The 10,942-nt window shown below is 39.3% G+C and overlaps 3 protein-coding genes across 30 annotated transcripts in view; 1 reads left to right on the top strand and 2 right to left on the bottom strand.

The window, feature by feature from the left end:
• Positions 1–969: 969 nt before the first annotated feature.
• Positions 970–3,632, top strand: LOC119727921. The gene is made up of 2 exons (XM_038200003.1): positions 970–2,695; positions 3,579–3,632. The coding sequence occupies exon 1, from the start codon at positions 1,300–1,302 to the stop codon at positions 2,179–2,181; it is 882 nt and encodes a 293-aa protein (XP_038055931.1). The 5' UTR covers positions 970–1,299; the 3' UTR covers positions 2,182–2,695; positions 3,579–3,632.
• Positions 3,633–4,095: 463 nt separating this feature from the next.
• The window catches only part of LOC119727753 (neurogenic locus notch homolog protein 1-like), a 93,290-nt gene continuing 86,443 nt past the window's right edge, over positions 4,096–10,942 (bottom strand). For all 28 annotated transcript variants that reach the window (XM_038199857.1, XM_038199897.1, XM_038199810.1 and 25 more), the window contains 2 exons: positions 5,249–5,362; positions 4,096–4,293 (listed from right to left, as the gene is read on the bottom strand). In XM_038199857.1, the coding sequence (XP_038055785.1) occupies positions 4,115–4,293; positions 5,249–5,362 (293 nt within the window). In that variant the 3' untranslated portion in view covers positions 4,096–4,114. The remainder of the gene's footprint in view (positions 4,294–5,248; positions 5,363–10,942) is intronic.
• LOC119727910 lies at positions 6,570–9,629 on the bottom strand. Its single transcript, XM_038199992.1, has 2 exons — positions 7,776–9,629; positions 6,570–6,889 (listed from the first exon to the last, which is right to left on the bottom strand). The coding sequence occupies exon 1, from the start codon at positions 9,165–9,167 to the stop codon at positions 8,286–8,288; it is 882 nt and encodes a 293-aa protein (XP_038055920.1). The 5' UTR covers positions 9,168–9,629; the 3' UTR covers positions 6,570–6,889; positions 7,776–8,285.

The raw sequence follows: 10,942 nt of genomic DNA, 5'->3' as shown, positions 1-10,942 counted from the left end.
GAAAGTTTAATTTTGAAGCATTGAGATTTTACTGTTCCATGATGGGTTATGATTTGGATTCTGCACAATTATATTTTCTTTCTTACCTTTTTGACATATATGGAGTAAGGATGAGTATTGTTTTTTAAAGGAGTTAAGTTTCTTTGACTATAGTTTTACAGGTTGGAAGAATGTTTTTCATGAGTTTACATTTATTGAGTTTTGTTTTATAGCTTTTGGTTCCTCTCTGAAAGATGACATGATTTGCTTGGAGAATTGATTTTTGTTGAGAAAGATTCACATTTTACCCCTAGAACATGTAGATTGAATGACTTTTGTAGTGTATCTCTACCATTGTTTAAGCTAGGTGGTTTGACTTTCCCACAGATCTAGAGACCCGAGTGTATAAATTCCTTTCTTAGAAGATCACCAGATGTTTATTCATGAATTAGACTTGTCTTAGTCCCACTTCCTTCACTGCATTTTCTTTTATGTTTAAATCCACTTTTACCACCTGTTTACATTGAGGCTTAGTTTGATTGTCTTAGACTGGGTGAAGTCTAATTAGAAGTTATGTGGAACTGATAAGGAACATGGATTAGTACTCATTAGATATTCAGCCAGAAACTTGTGTTGCCATTGTGTATGTTTGGCATTAGTGACCTTGTGTAACATGCTGTACATAATAGAGTTAGACTGCGCTATATAACCAATTTAACTTTCTTTTGATATATTTCTTAATTGTATTCTTTCTTTTCTTGTCTTTTCTTGATTTTTAGGTTTCAGTCAGAGTGCATTTAAGGTCCATTATTTTGACGCTCTGTGTTGGTTTTTTCTTTTCGTCTTCTTTAGTTTTTTTGGTTGGGTTTATTTACTTTTCATTTCCAATTACTTTTTGTTTCCAATTTGGTTTTTTTCCAAATTTATTAATTTCTGGTTTTGTTTTCCCAAAAGGTTTTTTTTGTGAATGTAAAACTTGCATTTAATCCTGGATTAAATAGTTTTTTTTGTAAAGTTCCATCCCAATTCAGTCTGTCTCTTTCCTTTTTTAAATTTGTCCCAGTTTTCTATTAAATTTTTCGCGACTTATCAATTTGAACCAGGCCTTTACAGATAGTTTCTTTAGTGAACCGTTTTTCTCCGTTACATTTTTTGTGCCGAAACCCGGGATTGATTATTTTCTTTTGGAAATTAGCCATTTATTTTTTCGTTAGCTGGGACATTTTTTTTTTTTTTTTCAAAATTCTCCGCCATCTTTTCCCCTAGATTTTTTTTAAAACAAACCAACACAGAGCTGTTTTTAGTGGATCCTGACAGTGCATGATGGCTGAACCAGCGGTACTGCCACCACTTCAGATGTGTGGATTCGATCCAGCGCCAGAAAGCTCCAAACTCATCGATCTTGAGTCATTGCCCAGTGCAGAAACGCAGCCAAGCATGCCGGCAATTCTTCAGCACCAGACGTACATGCAGGAGGTCATCTTGCAGCAGTTCAGACAGATCGACATGCTAAAGTCGATAGTCAGGAGGGTTGTTGGGGAACAACAGCAACAGCGGCAGTATATCCGAAGCCTGGAGGTAGCCCTGTTCGAAAGTATGGCCCAGCGTCCACGAGTTTTCCCCATCCCTACCCCTAAGCCTGACCTGAAGACGACCGAAGTTCCTCCCCGCGAGAATGTGCACACCGATGGTGACGAGTCTGGTGGATGTTCTGACAAGGCACAGAGCTGCAGCGATGAAGGCACGAGTGGCCCACAGCCAAATCTACTGCAGGCCCTGCAGGCCCAGCAGAGCGATGCAGCTATAAAGAGAGTCGTCGAGCTGAAGGAGGCAAGTCCAACTAGGATGAGTAACAGGAAGATGGAGAAGGAGTCCCGAGTAGTGAGGAGGCTACTCCATGCATGGGATCGTCTTGAGGTCAAGGGCGGACTCCTGGTCTTCAGAAAAGGCGGAGACAAGCCGCACTTCCTGGTGGTCCTCCCTCGACAACTGCGAAGGGCAGCATTTCGTAGTCTGCACAGAACCATGGAGACATCGAGCTACGGCAGAGTGCTGAAAGTGGTCCGAGAGCGATATTTCTGGCCAAGTCTCCACAATGAAACAATGGGCTATATGAGACAGCATCGAAAGGGAACACGGCAACTGGAGGTCTTCAATGTCCCACCGCCTCATGAGTTCCGGGATGTGGGCCGAGGACCCTGATGATGGCTTTATTCACATTTTTCTAGTCTAGTTTGTGGATATTCTGAAGGTGTCGTTATCAATTGTATATTTTTGTTTATGTTTGTTTGTTTGTTTGTTTGTTTTATTCATGTTTAATTGAATCAATTGTTTTAATGCCATTGCTGGGGACAGCAATATTTTAAAGATGGCGTGAGTGTGGCAGGGCCAAATTGAACTTGTAGTTTTTACTGTATTGCTTTTAGTGTTTAGGTATAGGTGTAGCTCCCCTGAATAAATCACCCCTTTTTATTAGATGTCCCCTACCCTTTCATAGAGTGTGTACCCCTGATTAACTTTTCCCTCTTCCCCAGTAACATGACCCCTTAGAACAATAGCCCCTTTGATAAGACCCATGTGCTCTGCCACCCTGCAAGTCCACAGCCCCTCACTTAACAGACCAGCGGCGGTAGAGAGAGGACTGCGTATTATATATCCACTCTTCCCCTTTTCTTGGGAGCGCCTGCCCTGTGTGTTTATCTGCTCGAGTCACCTGGTGAGTTTTATTGTGAAATTGTTGTTCTTTTATATTGTATAATCATGTTTTGAGTTCTAGTGCAGTTTTTGGAAGGTTTTTACTTAGTTATGGTCTAAAGTGTGTTTTTGTCTTTGGAAAGTTTTTGTGAAAGTTTAATTTTGAAGCTTGAGATTTTACTGTTCCATGATGGGTTATGATTTGGATTCTGCACAATTATATTTTCTTTCTTACCTTTTTGACATATATGGAGTAAGGATGAGTATTGTTTTTTAAAGGAGTTAAGTTTCTTTGACTATAGTTTTACAGGTTGGAAGAATGTTTTTCATGAGTTTACATTTATTGAGTTTTGTTTTATAGCTTTTGGTTCCTCTCTGAAAGATGACATGATTTGCTTGGAGAATTGATTTTTGTTGAGAAAGATTCATATTTTACCCCTAGAACATGTAGATTGAATGACTTTTTAGTGTATCTCTACCATTGTAAGCTAGGTGGTTTGACTTTCCCACAGATCTAGAGACCCAAGTGTATAAATTCCTTTCTTAGAAGATCACCAGATGTTTATTCATGAAATTAGACTTGTCTTAGTCCCACTTCCTTCACTGCATTTTCTTTTATGTTTAAATCCACTTTTACCACCTGTTTACATTGAGGCTTAGTTTGATTGTCTTAGACTGGGTGAAGTCTAATTAGAAGTTATGTGGAACAGATAAGAGCCATGGATTAGTACTCATTAGATATTCAGCCAGAAACTTGTGTTGCCATTGTGTATGTTGGGCATTAGTGACCTTGTGTAACATGCTGTACATAATAGAGTTAGACTGCGCTATTTAACCAATTTAACTTTCTTTTGATATATTTCTTAATTGTGTTCTTTCTTTTCTTGTCTTTTCTTGATTTTTAGGTTTCAGTCAGAGTGCATTTAAGTTCCATTATTTTGACGCTCTGTGTTGGTTGTTTTTTTCCCCCCGTCTTCTTTAGTTTTTTTGGTTGGGTTTATTTACTTTTCATTTCCAATTACTTTTTGTTTCCAATTTGATTTTTTTTTTTCCAAAGTAATTAATTTCTGGCTTTGTTTTCCCAAAAGGTTTTTTTTTTTGTCACATTTCAAGGGTTTTTTTTTTGTGAATGTAAAACTTGCAGTTAATCCTGGATTAAATTGTTTTTTTTGTAAAGTTCCATCCCAATTCAGTCTGTCTCTTTCTTTTTTTAAAATTTGTCCCAGTTTTCTATTAAATTTTTCGCGACTTATCAATTTGAACCAGGCCTTTACAGATATTTTCTTTAGTGAACCGTTTTTCTTCGTTACATATACAGCTTATGACTGGTAATCTGCTGAATTTTCTCAGCAGGAAAATCTGCTTAGCAGTACTTTTCCGCTCAGCATCTCGATGAAATCTGTTGCCTAGCTGATCCTTTTCGGGTACTTGCATCTTTTTTTTAAGGGTTGACCATCATGTGCTTCTTGTCCTCCTCGTCGTTGTTGCGATTCATGGTGCACAAGACGACGATGATGAATATAATGAAGAGGACACCGATAAGACAGATCAGGGCAATCCACCAAGGCTCCAGGGCCAAAGTAAGTGTCTCATTGCCTGGCTGGTCGGTGACTCCTGGTTCTGGAAAAATGGACAGACACAAAAACAAATGATGGGGTTAGTCAACAACAATTCAGTCTTTACATTTTGAGAGTCAGGTTTCATGAGAGTCAGGTTGGCGCAGTGGTTACTGTCCTCGCCTTCCACCGCTGTGGCTCGGATTCAATTCCTGCCCTGGTCCAAATGTGGATTGGGTTTTCAGTCCCTGCCTGCATGATTCCGTGGTTTTCCCCAGAATGTTCTTCTGGGGGTTTTCCTCCCACCTCTGAATCTGTAATTTCTTCTCATTGTCTTCTCCCTGCAGGTTTCTTCAGGCTTTCGAGCTACAGTGCCTACGGTGCTTTGGAGGAATCCTTGGTTTCATTACCAGAAAGAAAGACATACATAAAAATAAACATAAGAATAATAATTATGCAGTTTAAATAAAGATGTTGACGCTCAAGGTAGCCCATCCTTATTACACTTTTTCAGTAGGCCAATGAAACATTCCAAAGATCATCTCAGTTCACTGGGGAGTATACAGCCGGATGCTGCCATTCCGGGAGCAAGTCAGCTGAAACCAGTCCCATAAACCATCTCTGCTCTCATATCTGAAGAGACTATCTGAAGAGACTCGAGGAGTCAATTTGGGTCAACTTGGGTCAACCTGAGTTGATCTTACTCTTAGGTTCATTGTGACTTTGAAAAGCTAATAATGGCACATCGGGAGAGAGGACATTGAGTGCCTGGCCAAAAGCTTGATTCGAACCCCTGACCCTCATGAACGACACACTCTAATACCTCTCAATTTTTCTGATTTTAATCAAAAATCTGAGTCTGATTTCTTTCATAAAATGCCAATGAATTTGATGAAAACGGCACCGTGACATCTGTACCGTGAGCCCAATTTCAATCTGTTTCTACCAGTCGTCAGTGCAGAGATTGTATGGTAGATGCATATAAGTAAGCCCGGTTGGAGTAGTACGTGGTTTCTTACTTTGTTCACACTTGGAGCCAGTGTAGCCATTCTTGCAGGCGCAGCTGAACATGTTGAGACGGTTCAGACACTCGGCATTGTTCTGGCAAGGATTACTGGCGCACTCGTCAACATCTGAAGAAAGGGTGATACATGATGGAAATGGGTTACAATCATGGTTTGAGATCAGTTCTTGCCCTATTTAGTATTAAGTGGAGGAAGGTTGGTGCAGTGGTACTTGTTTTGCTTTTCAGGGAGTCAGGTTGGCGTTAGGGGAGTCAGGTTGGGGTAGCGGTACTTTCCTCGCCTTCCACCGCTGTGACCCGGGTTCGAATCCCGCCTGGGCCAATATGTGGATTGAGTTTTCAGTCCCTACCTGATTCCGTGGGTTTTCCTCAGAATACTCTTCTGGGCTTTTCCCCCCACGTCTACAACTGTAATTTCTTCACATTGTCTTCTCTTTTCTGGGACCCATGGAAGACCAGTGGATTCCACTGAATGGGCCACCCAGTTAAAATAAGAAATAAATAAATAAATAAATAGCTACACGTGGTTAGGATCTACAGTACATAGGAAGTAATGCATGTGTCTGGCTAATTTGCACATAATGCATATCGGGTACCCAATTGAGAACAAGTGCGAGTGCACAATAAGCTCCGGTGAAAAATGTGACGCCAATGGCATATGTGGAACACCATACGTTTCTTAATCATGCTTCGTGTGACTATAACATTTCTGTAAATATCTTGACTCCATTTATAAAACTTCAATACACGACTTTACAAATTGTTACAAACAATTTTTAGAGTGCATGTACTGACGACGGCATGGCATTAACACAATCTGTTTTTTTGTTTTTCCATGTAGCCTGATTTTCATTTTTAAAAATTCCCATAAATGGCATTCGAAACCTTTCTGTTTCTTGTTCTGACGATTTACTAACACGTAAAGTTGATTACGGATTCTCGATTCCACAAACTAGAAGTCTGAAAACTTCTGAAAAAAAAATTGTTTTGTTTTGGACACAAAAGCGATCCACTTTGCAAGCAGACTGGCTCCCAGTACGTACATCATCGATGCTGATAGTGAGGCAGGAACCAGCATATCCCACGAGAACGGGAGTTATCGTGTGCCAGGCAATAACTTTGTCTGGCAGCCAAAAATTCAACATTGTAAAGTGTAGAACCCCTCTGTAGTACAACCCCTCCAGAGTGAAGTTTTTGTAGAAAGTAACACCCCCATAAAAAATTGGAATTGGCCAAAGACAACACAGAGTGCATGTGAGTGTGCCTATGTAACGGAGAAAAACGGTTCACTAAAGAAACTATCTGTAAAGGCCTGGTTCAAATTGATAAGTCGCGAAAAATTTAATAGAAAACTGGGACAAATTTAAAAAAGGAAAGAGACAGACTGAATTGGGATGGAACTTTACAAAAAAAACTATTTAATCCAGGATTAACTGCAAGTTTTACATTCACAAAAAAAACCTTTTGGGAAAACAAAACCAGAAATTAATAAATTTGGAAAAAAACCAAATTGGAAACAAAAAGTAATTGGAAATGAAAAGTAAATAAACCCAACCAAAAAAACTAAAGAAGACGAAAAGAAAAAACCAACACAGAGCGTCAAAATAATGGACCTTAAATGCACTCTGACTGAAACCTAAAAATCAAGAAAAGACAAGAAAAGAAAGAATACAATTAAGAAATATATCAAAAGAAAGTTAAATTGGTTATATAGCGCAGTCTAACTCTATTATGTACAGCATGTTACACAAGGTCACTAATGCCCAACATACACAATGGCAACACAAGTTTCTGGCTGAATATCTAATGAGTACTAATCCATGTTCCTTATCAGTTCCACATAACTTCTAATTAGACTTCACCCAGTCTAAGACAATCAAACTAAGCCTCAATGTAAACAGGTGGTAAAAGTGGATTTAAACATAAAAGAAAATGCAGTGAAGGAAGTGGGACTAAGACAAGTCTAATTCATGAATAAACATCTGGTGATCTTCTAAGAAAGGAATTTATACACTCGGGTCTCTAGATCTGTGGGAAAGTCAAACCACCTAGCTTAAACAATGGTAGAAATACACTACAAAAGTCATTCAATCTACATGTTCTAGGGGTAAAATGTGAATCTTTCTCAACAAAAATCAATTCTCCAAGCAAATCATGTCATCTTTCAGAGAGGAACCAAAAGCTATAAAACAAAACTCAATAAATGTAAACTCATGAAAAACATTCTTCCAACCTGTAAAACTATAGTCAAAGAAACTTAACTCCTTTAAAAAACAATACTCATCCTTACTCCATATATGTCAAAAAGGTAAGAAAGAAAATATAATTGTGCAGAATCCAAATCATAACCCATCATGGAACAGTAAAATCTCAATGCTTCAAAATTAAACTTTCACAAAAACTTTCCAAAGACAAAAACACACTTTAGACCATAACTAAGTAAAAACCTTCCAAAAACTGCACTAGAACTCAAAACATGATTATACAATATAAAAGAACAACAATTTCACAACAAAACTCACCAGGTGACTTGAGCAGATAAACACACAGGGCAGGCGCTCCCAAGAAAAGGGGAAGAGTGGATATATAATACACAGTCCTCTCTCTACTGCCGCTGGTCTGCTAAGTGAGGGGCTGTGGACTTACAGGGTGGCAGAGCACATGGGCCTTATCAAAGGGGCTATTGTTCTAAGGGGTCATGTTACTGGGGAAGAGGGAAAAGTTAATCAGGGGTACACACTTCTATGAAAAGGTAGGGGACATCTAATAAAAAGGGGTGATTTATTCAGGGGAGCTACACCTATACCTAAACACTAAAAGCAATACAGTAAAAACTACAAGTTCAATTTGGCCCTGCCACACTCACGCCATCTTTAAAATATTGCTGTCCCCAGCAATGGCATTAAAAAAAAAATTGATTCAATTAAACATGAATAAAACAAACAAACAAACATAAACAAAAATATACAATTGATAACGACACCTTCAGAATATCCACAAACTAGACTAGAAAAATGTGAATAAAGCCATCATCAGGGTCCTCGGCCCACATCCCGGAACTCATGAGGCGGTGGGACATTGAAGACCTCCAGTTGCCGTGTTCCCTTTCGATGCTGTCTCATATAGCCCATTGTTTCATTGTGGAGACTTGGCCAGAAATATCGCTCTCGGACCACTTTCAGCACTCTGCCGTAGCTCGATGTCTCCATGGTTCTGTGCAGACTACGAAATGCCGCCCTTCGCAGTTGTCGAGGGAGGACCACCAGGAAGCGCGGCTTGTCTCCGCCTTTTCTGAAGACCAGGAGTCCGCCCTTGACCTCAAGACGATCCCATGCATGGAGTAGATTCCTCACTACTCGGGACTCCTTCTCCATCTTCCTGTTACTCATCCTAGTTGGACTTGCCTCCTTCAGCTCGACGACTCTCTTTATAGCTGCATCGCTCTGCTGGGCCTGCAGGGCCTGCAGTAGATTTGGCTGTGGGCCGCTCGTGCCTTCATCGCTGCAGCTCTGTGCCTTGTCAGAACATCCACCAGACTCGTCACCATCGGTATGCACATTCTCGCGGGGAGGAACTTCGGTCGTCTTCAGGTCAGGCTTAGGGGTAGGGATGGGGAAAACTCGTGGACGCTGGGCCATACTTTCGAACAGGGCTACCTCCAGGCTTCGGATATACTGCCGCTGTTGCTGTTGTTCCCCAACAACCCTACTGACTATCGACTTTAGCATGTCGATCTGTCTGAACTGCTGCAAGATGACCTCCTGCATGTACGTCTGGTGCTGAAGAATTGCCAGCATGCTTGGCTGCGTTTCTGCACTGGGCAATGACTCAAGATCGATGAGTTTGGAGCTTTCTGGCGCTGGATCGAATCCACACATCTGAAGTGGTGTCAGTACCGCTGGTTCAGCCATCATGCACTGTCAGGATCCACTAAAATCAGCTCTGTGTTGGTTTGTTTAAAAAAAAATCTAGGGGAAAAGATGGCGGAGAATTTTGAAAAAAAAAAAAAAATGTCCCAGCTAACGAAAAAATAAATGGCTAATTTCCAAAAGAAAATAATCAATCCCGGGTTTCGGCACCAAAAAATGTAACGAAGAAAAACGGTTCACTAAAGAAAATATCTGTAAAGGCCTGGTTCAAATTGATAAGTCGCGAAAAATTTAATAGAAAACTGGGACAAATTTTAAAAAAAGAAAGAGACAGACTGAATTGGGATGGAACTTTACAAAAAAAACAATTTAATCCAGGATTAACTGCAAGTTTTACATTCACAAAAAAAAAACCCTTGAAATGTGACAAAAAAAAAAACCTTTTGGGAAAACAAAGCCAGAAATTAATAACTTTGGAAAAAAAAAAAATCAAATTGGAAACAAAAAGTAATTGGAAATGAAAAGTAAATAAACCCAACCAAAAAAACTAAAGAAGACGGGGGAAAAAAAACAACCAACACAGAGCGTCAAAATAATGGAACTTAAATGCACTCTGACTGAAACCTAAAAATCAAGAAAAGACAAGAAAAGAAAGAACACAATTAAGAAATATATCAAAAGAAAGTTAAATTGGTTAAATAGCGCAGTCTAACTCTATTATGTACAGCATGTTACACAAGGTCACTAATGCCCAACATACACAATGGCAACACAAGTTTCTGGCTGAATATCTAATGAGTACTAATCCATGGCTCTTATCTGTTCCACATAACTTCTAATTAGACTTCACCCAGTCTAAGACAATCAAACTAAGCCTCAATGTAAACAGGTGGTAAAAGTGGATTTAAACATAAAAGAAAATGCAGTGAAGGAAGTGGGACTAAGACAAGTCTAATTTCATGAATAAACATCTGGTGATCTTCTAAGAAAGGAATTTATACACTTGGGTCTCTAGATCTGTGGGAAAGTCAAACCACTTAGCTTAAACAATGGTAGAGATACACTAAAAAGTCATTCAATCTACATGTTCTAGGGGTAAAATATGAATCTTTCTCAACAAAAATCAATTCTCCAAGCAAATCATGTCATCTTTCAGAGAGGAACCAAAAGCTATAAAACAAAACTCAATAAATGTAAACTCATGAAAAACATTCTTCCAACCTGTAAAACTATAGTCAAAGAAACTTAACTCCTTTAAAAAACAATACTCATCCTTACTCCATATATGTCAAAAAGGTAAGAAAGAAAATATAATTGTGCAGAATCCAAATCATAACCCATCATGGAACAGTAAAATCTCAAGCTTCAAAATTAAACTTTCACAAAAACTTTCCAAAGACAAAAACACACTTTAGACCATAACTAAGTAAAAACCTTCCAAAAACTGCACTAGAACTCAAAACATGATTATACAATATAAAAGAACAACAATTTCACAATAAAACTCACCAGGTGACTCGAGCAGATAAACACACAGGGCAGGCGCTCCCAAGAAAAGGGGAAGAGTGGATATATAATACGCAGTCCTCTCTCTACCGCCGCTGGTCTGTTAAGTGAGGGGCTGTGGACTTGCAGGGTGGCAGAGCACATGGGTCTTATCAAAGGGGCTATTGTTCTAAGGGGTCATGTTACTGGGGAAGAGGGAAAAGTTAATCAGGGGTACACACTCTATGAAAGGGTAGGGGACATCTAATAAAAAGGGGTGATTTATTCAGGGGAGCTACACCTATACCTAAACACTAAAAGCAATACAGTAAAAA

The sequence above is a fragment of the Patiria miniata genome, unplaced genomic scaffold, assembly GCF_015706575.1.
Source record: "Patiria miniata isolate m_02_andy unplaced genomic scaffold, ASM1570657v1 HiC_scaffold_1, whole genome shotgun sequence".
In the NCBI taxonomy this organism is placed as follows: domain Eukaryota; kingdom Metazoa; phylum Echinodermata; class Asteroidea; order Valvatida; family Asterinidae; genus Patiria; species Patiria miniata.
The sequence above is the reverse complement of the archived record's forward strand: the minus strand, read 5'-3'. Positions and strand labels throughout refer to the sequence as shown.

Bases quoted from the DNA above. Each gene is read 5' to 3' on its own strand.
- LOC119727921 (XM_038200003.1), top strand. From the start codon at position 1,300: ATGATGGCTGAACCAGCGGTACTGCCACCACTTCAGATGTGTGGATTC.
- LOC119727910 (XM_038199992.1), bottom strand. From the start codon at position 9,167: ATGATGGCTGAACCAGCGGTACTGACACCACTTCAGATGTGTGGATTC.